Consider the following 19,192-nt stretch of genomic DNA (forward strand, 5'->3'; position numbering starts at 1 on the left):
TTGATTTTCCAGTCCAAGATGATTGCCGAGTGTCAGTAGAATGAGTGTCACCAGGTTGTGCAGTGCCAAGAGGCCGAATATTTGGTGAATGCTGAGCTATACAATTACCTCCTTACACTTCAGCGATTTGCTGTGGTGCACTCCAAAGGTGAGTCATATTTGGTGTACGAAATGGGGTTATTAGCGGAGGGGAGATAAGTAGCCACCTCAAGTAATAATCACAATTCTTGCCAGGCTGAAACACTAAAGTCACTAAATAGACCTGAACTCAACCCCTTGGTATCTATGGCACAGAGCACTCAGGCTTAAATTGAAAGCAATTTGTAAAGTATTTATTCAGTGCTAAAACAGTAATAAAGCAGAAATGCAAAACAGTGAAAGTCCCACAACAAATTAGAAAAATTCAGCAGACAAAATAATTCAGTAAGGGGTCCCAAAGATATGATGATTTTATTTTTTCTTTCTTTTAAGTTTAAAGTAGAAATTGTGCCAAGAAGATCAAAGTGCCAATAATGGTGATTCAGGTGTGTGGAATGCCTATTTGCCCTACCAAGGACGTATTGTTTGGGTTCAAGACCAACAAGTTTTCATGTTTAATTTGTTCTTGGGAGAAGTAGACCCAATCCCCTGCAGCACAAACCATTTGGCTGCCAGATCGGATACAGACTTCTAGTTGCAGATTCCTTACCTTAGAATTTTCCTCAGGTGTCAGTCTGGATCTGGAGATTTTCTTCGAGCAGTACTCGTGTGTACCATCATGTGGTGTTCGTCGACTCCTTGTCCATTGTTGGCGTCGTGGTTGCTGGACATGATGATGCGGGTTGTATATTGGCGCCACCCTGACACCAGTTATTTTTTTTCCGCGCTAGTCTACGCGCAGATCTGAAGAGAGCTACCTCTGCAGTCACTTTTTGACTGGAAGTTTTTTGATTTATTGGTGCTTTGAGGATGTTGTCATGAAAGACCAGCTTCAAGCCCTGCAAATCCTGTCACCGGATGATGCCTGTGGCAGGCCCGCACCTCGTGTGTCTGTGATGTTTGGAGTGCGACCACGACCCAAAGTCGTTCTCCGAGCGCCATGCCATGAGCCTGAAGGCTTTGTGGGAGCGGTCCCTAATGCTACTTACGGCCCGACTACATTGCTCCCGGTAGAGAGGAAGGTCCCGAGACCACTCGCGGAGCCCTCACCATTTGTCTGCGTTCCATTCAAAATCTTCGGGACACTTGGGTAAGCATAACAAGAAGTCAAAGAAGCACAAGTGGTCTTCCATTTCACCCCATCAGAAGGAGCATCGTCGCTGTAGGCCTCCATCCTCAGAGCCTACTTCTGGGTCAGCTCCGTGCCTCCCAGAGTTTCCCGGAGTTGGAGTCACCCCTGCCCAATTGAAGGAATTTTATTAGGCCATGCACCTTACCTTTGGGCTGTCCACTCCTGTCGGAGTGCCCTAGGGTCCTGCAGGGTCAGCAGGGGCCACCTCGGGTTCCATGCCAGCGGTTTTGGCCTCTGCACCCGGGGCACCCAGGGATCTGCTTCTGGATCCGACTGGCATTGGCTGTACCATTACGATGTTCCCTGATGACCGTTTTGGTATCAATGCTCCTGACACTGCCTGGGCCCGCGAGTGGCGTCGATCCCATACTTATTGCCAGCTTTGACACGAGCTGGACCGGCATCACTCAACGCCCATTCCGACTTAGGTGAGGACCTGGTTCCCTAGGTCAGATCCTGACCCTTATTCTTATGGGCACGAGTTCTGTGAGAATATGGAGGGGGCGCTGGACCCTTTAGAATACCAACTTGAAGACCCAAGAATATAAAGAATGATCGGGCTCAGGAACTGGATGAAGCCAGCGGTCTGGACACTTCCTCTTAGGCTGGCATGTTGTCTCCCCTTACCATTGTGGTTCGAAAAGTGGCCGGTGTCTTTGGGCCTCTAGCTGCCTTTGATGGCTGTCAGGAATAACCTCCTGACTGAGGTGCTTCAGCCTGGGACTTCCACGTCCGAACCCCTTCTGCCCTTCAGTGAAGCCCTCACTGATGTCATGCTGGGGACCAGGTCCAAATCCAGCACAGGGGCTCCTGTGAATAGCACAAAAGCCTGCCTCCATAACACCCTGCCCCTGAGAGCTTGGTTATCCAAGCCTCAACATCCCATGGAGCGTTCCCTTCCGCACCCATAGATAGGGAATCCAAGAGGCTAGATCACCTTGGAAAGAAACTGTTCTTCCTTCAGCCTGACATTTTGGTCTGTGAACATCGCATGCCTTTTGGGCCGTTATACCCATACTTTATGGGACATGGGCCACTCTCTTCCAAGCTGTTGCTGACGGGAGAGATGCAGTTAAGTTCACAGATGTGGGCTGGATATGACCGACTCTCTGCGCAGATTGGTTGCTTTGACGGTGGTATTGATGTGCCATGCCTGGTTGAGGACATCTGGCTTTTCAGGGGATGTCCAATTCACTCTGATGGATATGCCTTTTGATGGCACCCGTCTCTGTGGAAACAAAGCAGACTGGGCACTCGAGCGCTTTAGGGAGTCTCTAGGCCTTGCAGTTGCCACTCGTCCCCCCTCCGTCTGCTTTTCATCCCTTTTGTGGCTATGGAAGGGGTGCCCGGCTACTTCCGTTCCCCATCAGCCACCATGCACCGCATGCTGCCCAACCTCTGCGTGGATGGGGACGTGGGATCCAGCGTCCGTGTCGATTAGGGAGCCATCGGTCTAGCCAGTCCACCGCTCCCCCCTTAGCTGCAGCCTCCAAACCTTCCTAATCTGACGCTTCCCCAACAGGGACCAGTCGGAGGAAGGATTCGCCATCACCTGCCCCACTGGCACACCATCACGTCAGACAGGTGAGTTTTACAGATATACCGAAGGGGCTACTCTCTCCCCTTCAAGACTACCCCCCCATATCAAAGACTGGCTGGTGAAGGTGACCTTACCCTAGGCTGACGTCTCCCACCTCCAGACTATGGCGGACCTCCTCCAATCGCTGGGTTTCACTATAAATGTGCCGAAGTCACACGTGACTCTCTCTCAGATGCTCTCTTTCATTGGAGTTGTTCTGGACACAGTGCAGTTTTGGGCCTATCCTCCCGAGTGGTGAGTTTAGGATTTTCAGACTATGATACAGATGTTTCAGCCTCTATCCTGGATTTTGGTGAGAATGACTCTGAGGCTGCTGGGTCTCATGGACTCCTGCATCCTGCTGGTTACATGCCAGATGGCATATGCGGGGTCTGCGGTGGGACCTGAAGTTCCAGTGGGCACAGCATCAGGGGAATCTCTCCGACATGGTTCAGATCTTGGAGGGGCTGTGCAAGATCTGCAGTGGTGGCTTTTGAACCATGATTAGGGCGGAGGCAGACCCCTCTCCCTTCCTCAACCAGATCTGACTGTAGTGACAGATGCATAACTCCTGGGATGGGACAGCCACATGGGAAAGGGGGAGATCAGAGGTGTCTGATCGCCGGGGGAGTCCAAGTTCCATATCAGACTTTTGGAGCTCAGGGCAATCAGGCTAGTATTGAAAGCATTTCTTCCCTCTCTCAAAGGGAAAGTGCTGCAGGTGTTAACGGACAACACCACTGCCAGGTGGAACTGCAACAAGAAGGGCGGGGTGGGGTCGTGGACCCTTTGTCAGGAGACGCTGCGTCTCTGGACATGGCTGGAACATCAGAGCATATCAATGGTACTTCAACATCTGGTGGACTGTCTGAAGACCAGAGTGGACAAACTCAGCTGTCAATGCCTGGTCGATCACGAATGGCGTCTCCATCCGTAGGTGGCGGAAGGCCTCTTTCAGCAGTGGGCAGAACCTTAGTTAGATCTGTTTGCCTCTGCAGAGAACCCACATCAGCTGTTTTGCACGCTGGAGTTTTCTACGTGGCACTTGCTCAGCAATGCTTTTCATCTTCAGTGCAGCTCAGGCCTCCTTTCCACCAATACCACTTCTGCCCAGAGTTCTCAGGAAGATCAAAAACGACCAGGCCCAAGTCATTTTTGTGGCTCTGGACTGGGCATGAAGGGTCTGGTATCCCGAACTCTTTAGCAATCGATCCTCCACTCAGACTGCTTCTTTGGGAAGATCTTCTGCCACAGCAGCAGGGGACGGTTCTCCACCCAAACCTGTCCAGTCTCAGACTTCTTGCAACGAGAGTGAGCTGCAGCAGACGACAGCTGTTGACCTTCCTCCTGAAGTCTGACACTTATCTTGCTAGCCAGACGTCTCTCCACCAAAATAGTATATGCCTGTCGCTGGAACAAATTTGTTGCATGGTGTACAGACAGGTCTGATTGAAACACACCTCCCCCCCCTTTCTGCCCCTCTTTCTGAGGTTCTTGTGTTTGTTCTTTCTCTGGCCCAACAGGGCTCTGCTCTGGGCACCCTTGAGGGTTGTGTGCCATCTCGGCTTTCCTCAGATTGCCTTACCAACCCTCCTTGATTAAATCTCTTATTGTTGGAAGATCATCCTGAGAAGGTGGTGCTTCATACCAGGGCTTCCTTTCTACCTAAAGAGGTCACACCCTTTTATGTACTACTTTTTACGCACCCCTACATCCTTCTTAGTAAGAGGACAGACTCCACTGCCTAGACCCAGAAAGAGCGATGGCTTTCTGTCTTGATCGTACCAAAGAGTTCCAGATGGATGATCAACTCTTTGTGAGTTATGTGGGTGCAAAGAAAGGTTGGGCAGTGCAGAAGAGACCCATCTCTAGATGGGTTGTTCTCTGCATTAAAATGTGCCACGCATTGGCTAAAATTCAACCCGCGGAGGGTTTGCGCACGCACTGTACCAGACAACAGCTGCAACCAGTGCATTAGCACGCTGAGTTCTAGTCCTGGACATCTGCCAGGTCGCAACGTGGCCATCCTTGCACATGTTTACCAAACACTACTCCATGGACAGTCAGGTTTGAAGGGATGGGTACTTTGCCCGTTCGGTCCTTCAGGACTTCCTAATATAATCTTGGTTCGCAGACCCTCCTCCGGGGATGGTATTGCTTGGGTATCTGTTGGGCCGGTAAGGAATCTGCAACCTGAAGTGTCTATCGGATAAACAAGTTACCTGCCTTCTGTAACAAATTATCTGGTAGAGACATATTCTAGTTGCAAATTCCTTACCGGCCTACCCATCCTCCCCACTCTGCGAACTGATTTCTAGGGACAGGGACTTCCATTTCAGGGCCCTAGGTCAGGTGCAGCAGGGTAAGTGTTCTTCATGGCTCTGCGCTTCTGGAGTGGATAGTCCTGAAAAGAAACTGACATCGCCCCACGGATGTTCCCATATATGACCAGTGATGTCATATCCGGTGACCATGATGCCAACGACAGCCATGGAGTCGACTGAAGCCACCTGACAACACGCAGGTGTAGTGCTTGGATCCAGACTGACACCTGGGGGAAATTATAAGGTGAGGAATCTGCAACTAGAATATGTCTCTACCAGATAATTCATTATCAAAGGTAAGTAACTTGTTCTTTACAGTGAAAGAAACTGTCTGCATTTTAGGTAATATTTGTGTCCATATGTTAATGCTATTCGAACTTATATTTATGGTTCATTAATGCAAAGCCTTTATTTTTAAGGTGAACCCTCTTATCAAACGATGTAAGGTCACACTGCACTACTGACAGTGGGTCCAGTAAAAAAAAAAATTGACATGTTTGAAAGTTTAACAAAATGAGGCTAATGTAATGCTCCCAGAATACTCCCTGATTAGATGCAAATGTTTGCAGAAGCTTGTAAGCAAGATTGATGGTTCTTTGTTTTTCAAATAAAATGTTCAGAAAAAAATGCAAGTAGGAAAAAAACATTTTGCTGAATCAGTGTGACATTTTAGGTACTATTTCTGTGAAGCATCATTTAGTAAAACGTGTTGATGCATGCTAGTATTTGCAAAAAATAGTCATAATGGAAAATCAGTGTAACCATTTTCAACAAGTTTATGGGAAACATGACCGTAAACAAGCACTGGCAAAGCCAACCAATCCAACATTGGTGGTCAGTCTTTGGGATTTGTCAATGTGTGTTTTGTTTTAACATGGCTTTTGTAACACTTTATTGTTGTGGGAGCTGCCATGCCTTCTCCATTGTAACAAATATGGACAAAAAGCAAACAAAATGAAAATAAATTGGTCTTAAAAAGCATAAATTGCCACAGTATTCCTGGCTCTGAACAAAACTACTGTGTGTGCCAATATGCTCCTTGTGAAGATCAGAATGCTATCACTCACAATAAAGCCAGCTGATAGATGAATAGAGAGAGAAATAGAATTGTATTAAAAACAGAATGTCTTGGTTAACGCCAGACCTAATTTTCTTAAAGAAAGTCACAAAGGTGCACCCATGGTGTAAGTCTTGGCATAAGTGGCTTTCTTGAATGCACAAGAATTTACAGAAGTAGACCAGGAAAATCCGTACTCATAGAAAATATTTGTCAACTTTATTTTAGCAGAAGCAAATTAGCAAAAATGTAGATTTGCTCATTCAAAAATCTGTTGGGCGTTTACAAGTTCACTTTTCCTCTAGCCACTTTTTTCCCCAACCCTGGACGAACTTCAGTCCTTGTCAGGAGTACATTTCCAATCTTCCTCTGTAGGGGGAAAGATTGGAAAACAGCTGATGAAAATCCTTAAAACTAACAAGTTAGTTGGTTTGCACAGACTCAGAGGCATTCCAGCCCTGGAACTATTGCTTACGGCTTCCTTCAGCCCCAGTATGTAAATCTGCGGAAAGGTGGCGAAATAAAGAAATTGCTTAAGTAAGGCTTGAAATTGTTAGTACTCAAGCCCTTTTATTGTATTAGCCCTGGCATAATCAGAGAGGCTATTATCAGAGCTCTTACATATTGAGATTGCTGCCATAATGTGTCGCTGTACTACCAAAGGGACAAGTAGTTTTCTACAGGAGAAGTAGATTTATAAAGCAACCTGTCTCATGGACAAGTAGATATTTTGTTAAATTCCACACCCCTGATGATTGCAGTAAAACAGGACCTAGGCGCAGTTTAACAATGACTGTGAAGATGTGCGGGTTGGCTACACTAACCAGAGTTGTCCTGGCAAAAGATTTTACCTTCTGACTTCTGCGCAGTAAGTCACAACTCACCACAGAAGTGCACTTCTGACGTCCCACAGGAGGCACTCAGGGTAGGCACTAAGAGACTCACTGGATGGCAGTCACAACAGCAGGGTCCAATCCAGGTCCATCTGCCACTAGTCAGCTGGTTAGTTGCAGGAAAAGCCTTGTATAGCTTGTGTCCCTGTACCTTTAACAGGAGGTCATCATAATGACCGTCGGAGTCCACTTCTGTTTGCTGGACACAAGAGAAACAGGTTCAATCCTGCACGGCTTTTCTCAGAGTGCATTAAGTACGTTCATTCCTTCTCATGTGCCTCGGGTCCAGGAGTGTTGTGAAGTGGGTTCCTTGATGTGCCACATTGATGCTTAAAGTGCTAGTGAGTAGAAATTACCCATGGGCTGCCCAAGGCAGTAGCGTAAAGGTTCCACGCTAATCCTTCTACCATGGGGCATTTTCAAGATGGACAAAGACTTTGACCACACTAATGCTGGGCTCTGGGGGGCTTGGGGGTGTGTGGTAGATTGTGCTGTGGTAATCCCAGTGCACTCCCACATCTAACACCAAAATTCAGTTTGATGCAGTTCCTGTATCCACAGCAACCTCAGATGGAAGTCTGGTATAACAAAGCTGAGCTTTTAGCAACCAGACAGTGGATACACTTAAAGTGTAATAGAGTTCGGTTTCACTCCTTTGACGTGCACCCCAAATAGTATCGGTAAATCCAGCAGACCTGTCGAGCAGGATGTAACATTCAAGTAGGTACTGACACTTTAATTGCAAGGAGGAAACTCACAGCCCCGCCCTGGCAGTCAGTCTTAAACCAGCTCTGAGGCAGCCCTCCCTCCCACAGGGTTGGTGTCTGGCTGACTAGGACAAAAGGGGGGCAGGCTCTGGTATGAAATCACTTTAGCTCTGGTAGTGCCCAGTGTGACAATTGTTTTGACACCTCCAGTGACCTCCTCCTCTACGGATTCCCTCACTTCCACCCTCCACCAGTTCCCCTCATATCTCCATAGCTCCTCTCTCACATGCTTTTCATTTGTTTTAAAAGATTGGTTGGGGATGGCTTTATTAACAAGAGTGTATTTGTACCCAAACAAAACCATTTCCGCAACATTGGGAATAAATGATTAAAGAAGGGGCAACAATAGAGCGTCTTAATCGATACTATGCCGTTTGCATGAAGCCGTTTAAAGACAGTTCATAAGTCACTGTGCTATAATAGGATTGTTTCTTATGACCCACAAGTAACAGAAGGATCTGTATGACAAAAGTAACCCACTGAGCTAACAAATAAAATATAGTTCTGTGATCTGCATAGTACACATTCTTTCTACTCTTCTCTCCAGCAGGAACATTAATCACCAGTGTTATCTCAACATTTTAATTGCTGCCTGGAATCTGCTGGACATGCAGTGCAGGAGGTGCTTGTAAAACCATACTTTATTTCCAGACACCCCTCTCCCCCAGGGACCGTTCTAAAGTCAGTTCTGTGTGAGCAACATATGCCTGTGACAGGAGAGACCTCTTTGAAGTGCACCAAGGGTCTGGGGACAGGCCCAAAGCCATCTTGTCAAGGGCAAGGACATCTTCTCACACATAAAGCCCATTATCCCTGTCCTGGGAGCAGTTCACATCGCACTTTAGGGAAGCCAGCAATATGAATACTTACAGAAAGTGCTCCAGAGGCTTTTCGCAGGCAAAGGGTACATTTTCTGTAATAGACTGTTATACGGTTAAAACTAAAATAATAGGACTGTAAATTCAGATGACAGAACTTCAGAATGTGGAAGACTAAGTCCGTCCACAGCATCAGAAACCACCGGCCCAACTCCTGGCTAGCTCACAGTGCCTCACCTACATCCCCAACCCTGCCGGGGTGAGAGGTTATTGTGGCAACCTGAACATGATAATCGGAATCTCAAGGAAGTCTTGGAAACAGACCTCACCCTTTTGTTGTACCTCTCGTGTATGTCCAGGCAAAACACAAGAGGGATACAGGATACGTTTTCAGTGTATTTATGAAGATAATCTTAATCTTGCATAATGAGAATGAGCTCCGCTAATTAGGCTGATGAAACAAAGTAAAGTAATCAGCATTACAATCATGGTAAAGAGGATGAATATACCAACCATGATAAATGATTTCTAGCTGTTCCTACATAACCCTAAGACTATACTGAGAGCATAGCAGGTGTAACCACTGTCTTTGCTCAATCGAAGGGATTAGCCGTAGCCCCATACCTGGAAACTGCATCAGAAGTCAGCCTGCAGTGTGGATGGTAATCCTCTCAGGAAGCTGGTGGATTAGCACCAGCAAAACTGAATGTCAACTACAGCATTCGTCCCAGGAAGGTTGTGGCCGGAGTGCCCTCTGCTCTTTCCAGGTCAGTGCACCACTTATATAACAAAAGCCATTGTATTAGAAGCATAGTTGTGATTTATTGCTATGTCTACATGATAGAAATTCTCTCCTAAACGGGCAACACAAGTACTAGGATATCGTTTACTATGTTCTTGCGTTGAACACCATGTATTGATTATGTCAAGAAAAGGCAAACTAAAACAATCAATGGGTATGATATACTCCTAGAATAATATCATGCAAGTGAAGTGTGTAAAATGCATCTGCTAAAAAGCCATGCTAAAACAATGCAGCTAAAACCTGTAAAATGTGAAATAATTCTAAAACAAGGATTCAGCGTGGGTCCAAAAGGACATCACTACAAAACAAAATTCAGACTTACCATTATATTGGAATTTGTTTAACTATTAAAAGGGACCTTGAAATAGTTCTGTTGTGTAGCTAACATTTATTAAACTTAATATTTTATCCCGGTACTTTCCTATGTAGCAGCCGTCCCTACTACAACAGAAAATAATTTTGAGGCTCTAGTTAATTACATGTTTACCATTAACCTTTACATAACATTTTTTTCAAATATAATCACGTACTCTGATTTATAAATATTTAAAAGGAGGGTTTAGGCCTGTCAAAAGCGGTATTTTGACTGGTTTAATTTGCATTTTAATCCTGCACAACCATGCTGCTGGAGGCAGACCTGCAGTCATGTTTGCATTGTCACAGGAGTGGGACGCACAGTGAGTGCCGCAGCCCACTGGGGGCCATTGAACTTACAGACGGTGCATGCCCTGTGGGTGCCATATACTAGGGTTTTGTTGGTAAGATAACTATGCCAAACCGGACTACCATATTGACAGTCCGAGAACAAGCACTTTACCACTAGTTAGGAGCTGTAAAGTGCACAGAGTTCCATGGACAGTAAAAAAAATAGAGTTCAGCAAAAAGGCAAAAAAAAATCCGTGGTGACCCGGCAAAAAGGGCAAAGTTTTGAACAATTCCTAAATTCTAACAAAACAGTTCAGTCATTCCCACGAGACCACACATCTTCAGTTTGCTCAGTTAAAATGCTTTCCTGCTTAGAGTAAAATGGAAACAGAGACCCCACCTCAAGGTTCCCTACTTTTGAGTCTATATCCTTAGTTCACTACTCTACTGTCCTATCCTTTTATCTCAGTCTTGCGCCTTCTTTTACATACCTGCTCCCTCCCCATGTCATTGTATTCGTAGCTTTGTCTTTATCCCCTTGCCCTTTTAAGACTTGTTCTTGCTCTTTGTCAAAGCTTTTTGTTGAAAACTAAATACCGGTTACCAAAAATAAATGCTGGTTCAGGACTGGTTCGGAGGAAGACCACTTTTATGTATTAAGTACATTATGGAGTGACGAGACTTAAGCTCGAAAGTATGGAGCCCCGAGGTGACGGTATATCGAGATGCTTCTATGTTATTACCTTTGCTGTTCATTGGTTTTCTTATCTGCAGTGCAGATATAATAATCATCAGAGAAGTCTTAATAAGTTTATATTTCACATTAGTCCGTTATTTGTGTTGGCACTCCACTGCCACCGTACATCTGCTCCCATAATGTTTGTCTCATGCTGTGGTATTGAGTTTCAGTAGATTCTGAATCCGCGGTTTAATTGACCAAATGCACGTTGTATGTGGAGATGTTTGAATTGTAATCTGAGCGCCCAGGGCTGCTCTCTGGGGAGCAGGATATTGTGTCCGGAGGTAAACTAGACACCTTTTCTTTTTAATTAAGGAACATTAATCAAGGGGCTATGAAACTCTAATATCATGTTGTTGAAAATTCATCAACGCTTGCAGTAACGTTTCCGTTTCGTGAGTGGGGTTTGCTGTGTTGTGCTTTCTCGTGCACTTAAATTACAGTATAATGCCAGTAAACAAGACCTTGCGTTGTGCCCCTGTGGTGGAAATACACGACCTTTGGAAAGGCTTGTTTTGATATGCGACGTTATGAGACGAGCCTTCCAAACAGAGCGCATTAAGTCCTTGTTAAATATATGCTGTAATTGCGTTTATTTCAAGTTAGACTTTAATATCTAACATATTTAAATAATTTAATTGGGTGAACATAGATTTGTTTGTTCACCCATTTCATTAACTTTTTAAGCTTTGCTCATGTTTAGAAATGGTTTAATTTGTTGCACTCTGTTGTAGATGCTGCTCCTAAAGATTTTCTGGAAGTTGTTACTGACCCTAACTATTGCACACCGTTTTCGCGCTAGTAATTTCCAGGATACGGTATAATCTGTGACAAGCTCCGCTGTACATACTAAGGGCTTCTGCTCACCCCTGTGTTGGACTATATAGCTCTTTGTTTTCCATTATTTTCTTGTTCCTTTGCGCAGTCTGGTCGCCTAGGTCAAAGCTGTTGGAATTGAAGATGCTTCTCTTGTGTATTGGGCCGTTTGCATCAGTTGACGAGCATAGTTTGTTTAGCCTGCCTTGGAAATAAATAGCCACATGTTTTTAAAAAATATATATTTTATTGAGATTTTGTTCAGTCTGTAAAACAGGACACTAAAGCATGGACATGAGACATTTTACAAACCAGTGACATAAACAGTGCATATATAGCCGATCCCCATTCAGCATAACTGTGCGTCTCAGGCTTAATATATCGAGACGTATTGGCTCAGATTCTGCAATGTTGGATACATCTTGGTCATACTTGTAACCATGAGTCAGGGTAGTATCGGGCCCCATATTAATATGAAAGTTGTTTAGTAGTATGGGACAATTCTGCCACTGTCGATACTCAAACACTATCTGGAATTTTTTTTTAACTTAAATTTTCCATTTTTATTATAAACACTGGTGTAAAATACGGTATACAACACACAATATAGGCATTTTTTAAAACAATTTTATTGACAGATTGAAAAGCAGACAGTGGTAACCAGAATTGTGCATGTAGACGGTGGGTGGGCAGGAGTGAGCAGTGCACCCTCTGCTAGCCTGAGTAGCTTGGTGCCCGTTGTAACGTGTCTTTGATAGTATCGACGTTGAACCAAACACAAAGGAAAAACAAAAGAGAAGAAGACAACAACCGTCCTGCTACCCCCATGGACACTCCCTGGGCAGCTGTTGTGAGGATTACCGCCACGTAGGAACGGTGCAAGAAAGCGGTCCCTAGGCTAAGCAGAAGATGGAGAGGGTCATGTGTGAAGCCAGGTAGATGGGGTGCCGTAGACATAAGTGAAATTTCCATGAACAGCTATGTAGATACAATATTAGCAGCGATGGAAGCAGAATAATACAGTTTTGACTGACTAAAATATTACAGTCGCTACGCGCGCTCCAGGACAGCAGCAGCATTTAAGAAGTATTAAGTGGATGCTTTCTCAGGCATTTACTGTAAGCTCATCAGGTAACAGCGGCGCGGGTCCCAAATGTCCCTGGGGTGGAACACAAGTGGCAGAAGTGTTCCATGCGTTGCAGAATAAGTTCACATTCCCAGATCTCTTATTCAGTGAGCGTATCTTGGGGTGCCAAACCTCTGCCAGTTCATGACAATTCTGCATTTGCTCAACGGTAAAGCTGTGGCTACAAATTGACAGAAATGCTTGGGAACCTCTTTAAGATATACCAATATGTCCATCATTGGCACAGTCTGCAACACGCAAGGTACAATTTTGTTCAGTTATTGAAAATGTTTAGACCCATAAGCATAGATCTGTGGACATTCCTAAGCCATATGGCATAAACTTTGCAGTGAGCGTTACACCTCCAGCAATCTGATTCAGTTACCAGGCCGAATCATGCCTTAGAGATTGGTGTGTAGTAAGCCATATGTGAGAACTTGAAGTGAATAAGTGAGAATCTACCATTAGGCGAAATCCTCTTGGTTTGCTCACAGCAGTAGAGCCATTGACCTTTTCGAATTTCTTAGCCAAGGTCTTGTTTCCAGTTCACCTTGATAGTCAAAGTGGTGTGTGTCATTGAAAGGGTTATATTATACTATATTAGTGTATTTGCTTAGTTGGACTGGAGTTCGTCAAGAGCACGATCTGGAGTGGCCACTTGAGAAGTTCGGAGGGGGATGATTGATAATTTGCCCTAAGGGTGTTTCGAGCCTATTATAGGATAGTATATGCATGGAGTTAGCATGGTCAGTACCCATGAACTCCTCAAACAAAAGAAAGTGAGAATTAACAAAGAATGCGCCCACAGAGTAGAATTCCCTGGTCTGTAAATGTCTAATCACCACCGGCTCTGCATTCACTGGCAGTTGTGGATTACGTATGAATGACAGGTGCAGGTAGTACCTATCAGGGTGATCGGTCAGTGTAGCAAGATGCGCTCAAGCCCAGTTGATACACTAAACCGTGTGGATCTCAGTGATTGGCAAGCATTTCGTTTTTTTTTTTCCTTAGCATAATAGCATTATGAATTTGGACAGGTGCAACTAAGCCTGATTCCAGGTTCTGGTGTGGCGCGTGGCGCTTGGCGCGTATTGTGCTTCGAAGAAGCTCACCGCCTTTGGTATGCAGATCTGGCCCACCTCAGGGAAAGATGCCAACCCCCCTGTCTCAGGGCCCATTTGGCACCAGGACAGGTGGGATAATTAGCTATGCAGGAAGCATCGGGTGCCCAGCCTGAAGGGAGCACAACTTAGGAAATGTCGTCATCTTGTGTATGGTGGAATTTAGGGACTCTGGCAGGGTGATGCCCTTTCCCACAGGAAGTGGTGATCTAGGGGATGTAGTGATCCCAAGGATAAGTAGCCCATTGGCTACTACCGTTTACTCCCCTTAACACACCCTAAATTGAGCATTTAGGTGACCCTGTGATACCAGATCAGGAGATCTTCACTGGACACAAAAGGAGAGGTGGGCGAGAAGCCTGCTGAACCCCAGAACAGAGGAGCACAACTGACGACGCCAACCCTGCCGGCCTGCCTGCTGCACCTGATCCTCAAGGAGCAACTGCCCTGCCGTTGCAGCCTTCAAGAAACTGGGAGAGTTGCCAGTGCACTGCGGATCGCCAAGAATAACTCCCTTGTATTAAAGAAGCTGCTCCCCTACATCTGCAGGCACCCAAGAAAGAACTGCGAGGACCGGGACTGCCAAAAACCAGACGCTGGACATCACCACTGCACTCGAGCCGTCTAGCCTGAGCTGAAGTGGGCCAGCGGTGTCAGCGTGGTCCCCAGGCCCCCAGTTTACCACGACCACATCCGGTGACCGTAAAACCGAGGAGAAGAGGACCACTGATGTCCCTACATCCCTCAGGCTCATGAGACCCAAGCCCACCTGTTGGTTCAGTCAGACTACCCTTCCAGTCCATGCCTGGTGCCTTCTTCTGTGGCCCAACCAACCCCCTCGCCCCATACTGCGACCTCCTCCAGTGATGGTAAACCCAACAGTCCAAACTGCCTCTGCACCCGGATGACCCAGACCGAGGAGAACAGAACCACTGGTATCCTTACGTCCCCAAGCATTGCAAGAACTGAGCCCCCTTGGTTGTTCACCAAGACTGAACTCTCAGTCCACCCCTGCAATAGCTTTGTGACCAGACTAACCCCCATAGACTTACTCGGTGCACCCAACACTGAACTGCACCTGGTCACCCTTGTGCCACCCAAGGTGACCTGTTGGTGTGACCTTGGACCCTGCCCCATACTGATCCTGTAAGTCACTGTAATGTACCTGTATGCAGTGCTTGTTCCTCCTCCATAGGATAACATTACTGCCTCCTAAAAAGGCACTGTCTACTTTTGAAAACTATAAAAATTCATAACTCAAAAAGTACTCACCTGATTCCGATCATATTGCGTTCTAAATTTATATAAAAGTATGTGTTATTTTTATAAATTGGTGTCAGATTTCTTTGAGTGTATGTCTCACTGCATGAGTATGTGTTTTACATGCTTAACACTACACTCCGATATTCCTAACTGTTCGCAACATTACCAAAAAAGAGAGTATTTGGGATTTCAATTGTCCCTCTGTGATACCTCTGGGGAATGCTTGGACTCTTTGCACAATGTACCTCATTTTGGTCCACTATATAAAGAGCTAGCTTCCTACAGCTGGTTTGTAAAACACCAATGCTTTTCAGATTTTTGTCTATTCCATTCCACGATATATACAAGTTGAGCTGTGAGATAGCAGTCGGAGAGATTGGGGCTACCCAAGCCCCATTACCTGAGGCAGGTATGCAAGTTCTTTCCCTATTCAGGGCTTTCAGCTGTCTTAGATATATCTCCACTAGTTTCTGTATCTTTTCCAGGGTTTTCAGAAGGGGGTTATAATGGCAGGGTTTGGAACATACAGAATTGGGTAAGAGGGTCATTTTAATCACCGCAATTCTGTCCATCCAAGAGAGGCTGTGCATGTGGCAAGATGAAAGATGCCTGCAGCCTAGAGTGAGAAAGTCACAATAGTTAAGAACGGCTGCTTCGTTGAGGGAAGAGCAGAGTTTGATTTCCTGATATTGAAAATGATCCTTAGACCTTAATTGACCTTGTTGGTTCTGACAAACTGAGAATTACATCTTCCTTGTATTGTGCCAGCCTATATTCATGTCTGCCAATGGAGATATTTCAATCTCAGGATTGGCCCTGATCCAACGAGGGGTTCCATATAGTGCTAATATGAGGGAGGACAATGGACATCCCTGCCTTGTGCCCCTAGACACTGTGAAGGAGTCTATCATCATACTGTTGACCCTGACCCTGGCTCAGGAGAGGGTAGCTTCTCAGGATCCAGGCTCTGAATTTGGGTTCTACACCTAATCTGCTCAGTATATTTGGGGGAGGGGGTCAGTCTACCCAATTGAGCACCTTCTCGTTGTTGACTGACATCAAGAGACTGATTTCTTGGTGCAGGAGATATCTAAACTATGGAGGATCGGTTTATTGTTGTCACTGAAACCTCGCTCTGGAATAAACCCAGATTGATCCGGGTCTATTAAATCCTTTATGAACAGCTTAGGACGTTGTTCTAGGATACCCTTGAGGATCTTTGAACTGACTTAAAGGAGGGAGATGGGCCAATAGAGGCACAAGATAGTGGGTCCTTTCCTCGCTTGGGTATCACTGTAATGGCAGCTTCTCATATTTAGGCGTGTTAAGATTGGGGCTAGCATGGCACAGAAAATTTGATAGAACTCTGCTGTATAGTCGTCCACACGCTGGGGCCGTGGAGTCCCGTAGGTTAGTGATACCATTTATCACTTCCTCAAGAGGGATTTCCTTATCAGAGAGGGCAATGTAGAGGCTACCACATATGGCACTAAATAGGCATGTCTGAAGTGTCCTCTGTTTTGCACAGGGTCTTGTAAAAGACCAGGAAGGTACGGGTGATCTAATTTTCTGTGCGGAGACTCTTGCCTCTGGAGGAAACAATCTCAGATACCCTTTGACTGTGTATGTTTGCCCAGCGTGTGCATAGCAATAATTTACCTGATTTGTTGTCCCCCTTATAAAAATGTTGGTGGATGCGGAGTAGTGCATATTCCGTTCCGTCAAGGTCTTGGGCCTTAGGCTGCTGCCTAACTTGGGTTAGTTGGTTGAAGAGTCTTCATGCACCTATATGCTTGTGTTCAGTTTAGATGTTCCTAACCTTACCCTCCATCTCAATCAACTTTGCTTCTCTTTCCTTGTTAAGATTGGTAGAAATGGTGATTATGTTACACCTCACCTTTAATTGTATCTCATGATGTAATGATATGCCCAACAGGAGTTTCATTTAGTTGGAGGAAGCTTTGTGTGGAGGTCTGCAACTCAGCTTTGTCTGAATCTCTAAGAGACGGTTATTCAACTTTTATGAGTGGTGGGTAGCCTCCCCTTCATTCTCTCAAGGTAGTGAGCAGTGGTGAGTTGTCTGAGAGGACGAAACGCCAATCTTGATCAGCTTTGCCCTATTTAGAATGTGTGCTGTTCTGAGGATGTAGTCTAATCTTGAGTAAGTCAGTCTGGAGGCTGAATAGAAAGTGTAGTCTTTAATGGAGGGGTTACTGGTGCACCAGAGATCCAGAAGCCCCAAGTCCTTTAAGCATTTTTTACACCCCAGAGACAGTACCCCTCTTTGACCTGCCCTTTGTGCTGATCTCTTTCAAAGATCATTTTGATGTCACCTCCTGTCAATATCTCTATATCTGGCGAAGTAAATACCCCAGGCAGCCCATCTCCAAGGAACTGCTCCTGGTTTTCATTGAGGGCATAAAGTATGGTACTTGTGATAGGGCTATCCTTCAGGGATAAGTGTATTGCTAATAGCCTCTCCTCCACCGCCGTACTCAGAACTATCCCCCTGAAAATGTTGGAGAGCTGAATGGCTACTGCAATCTTTTCAGTCCAGAGGATGAGAAAACATTTGGGGGAACTATTTAGATTTAATGCAACCCCAGTCCTGCTTGAGCAGACAGAGATCGCACTTGGAGCCCTTAAGCATATTGAAAAGTGCCAACCTTTTCACTGCTACTTTAAGGACCATCATATTGAAACTCATGGTTTTATCTATAATTGTTAAGGCTAGAACCTCTTGAGCAGTGTTGGAGACTGTGCAAGCCAGTGACAAAGGGCTTGTGTGATTCTCATCAAGTGGTGGTGGGCATGAAGGGTTTGTAGTTTACAGGGTGTCCATTCTTGCATGCATGACTAAAGTCCTAAATCTACATATACAACTAGAACTCAATTTCCAATCATTAAGCTCCAACCCTCACCCCGATTCCTACTTGCTATTAGACTTAATCTGAAGAAAACCTCAGATCGGTCTCTTGAGCAAGTGTCATCAATACCTTATGCAGTTAGGGCTGGAGTATTTATCTGAGAAGGCAACTTGTAGTCAAATCTAATAGTCCTCGTCTGCTGGCCATCTGCTTGCATCTTGTCCAATATGGCCCGTCTTTCGTGCTGGATTTCTTCCGATGATGGGATATGGGTATTCTTGGATTTCACCCTGGTTCAGCATCTCTGCCTTCCGTGAGGCGCAGCCTCCCTGAGGTCAAGAGTCAGTGGGGTATCCCTCTCCTCTGCAGGGTCTGCGAAGCCCAGGACAAGTTGGGCCTCAGCGGGGGTATGTTAGTAGCCCTTTTAGAGAATGTGCAAGCATCAGATATTTGTAGGCCAGCGTCTTACAATTCTGTTAACTCATTTTGTAAATGTTGTTTAGACTCTTATGCTAGTATTAATTTCCAGCTGAGTAACCATAGATTTTGTTCCAGATTACTACTACTTAAAGGCTGGCAGTAGTTTCTTTTCAGCAGTCCTATTCATTTGCTGTTGGAATTGTATAATTGAGGTTTGTATTATAATGGTGGCCATCATAAACTTCTAACCTAGTTCTAGGTAGCAGTGTTATTGTTCAGGGGATTTACTTACTTGTGAATCTATTCTAGTGCATTGCTACCTAAGTAAGATTTTCTAATAGCCTCATGGCTTGCGGCAGTGATTGAAGTGGAGCTGTGTTGTTTGAACACTAGCATGTGGACATTCCCGTCAGTGGAGCTGATATTGGGATCAACCAACCAGGAAAAAAAATGTCAAAACATTGCGAGCAAACTTTTAAACACATGAGTTGGCCTCATTCAATGTTAAGCTTCCATTTGTCTGTAGATTTGCATTATTGAATTTTGTAATTTTAATGTTTTGGCAAAATAGCAGATTGTTACATTTGCTTTAGAGTATTGAGAAATCTAAAGTTTAATAGTTCTCATGTTTTTATTTAGATGAAGAAGAAGAACTTGCTGGTAGAAAGAAATCCCTGAAACC

At 45.2% G+C, this 19,192-nt stretch overlaps 1 protein-coding gene across 1 annotated transcript in view; it reads left to right on the forward strand.

The window, feature by feature from the left end:
* The window catches only part of RFC1 (replication factor C subunit 1), a 622,078-nt gene that overhangs the window by 157,139 nt on the left and 445,747 nt on the right, over nucleotides 1-19,192 (forward strand). Inside the window, exon 5 of the mRNA XM_069202064.1 lies at nucleotides 19,150-19,192. This exon is cut by the window's right edge and continues 196 nt beyond it. Within this exon, the coding sequence (XP_069058165.1) occupies nucleotides 19,150-19,192 (43 nt within the window). The remainder of the gene's footprint in view (nucleotides 1-19,149) is intronic.

The sequence above is a fragment of the Pleurodeles waltl genome, chromosome 1_2 (assembly GCF_031143425.1).
Source record: "Pleurodeles waltl isolate 20211129_DDA chromosome 1_2, aPleWal1.hap1.20221129, whole genome shotgun sequence".
Classification (NCBI taxonomy): Eukaryota; Metazoa; Chordata; class Amphibia; order Caudata; family Salamandridae; genus Pleurodeles; species Pleurodeles waltl.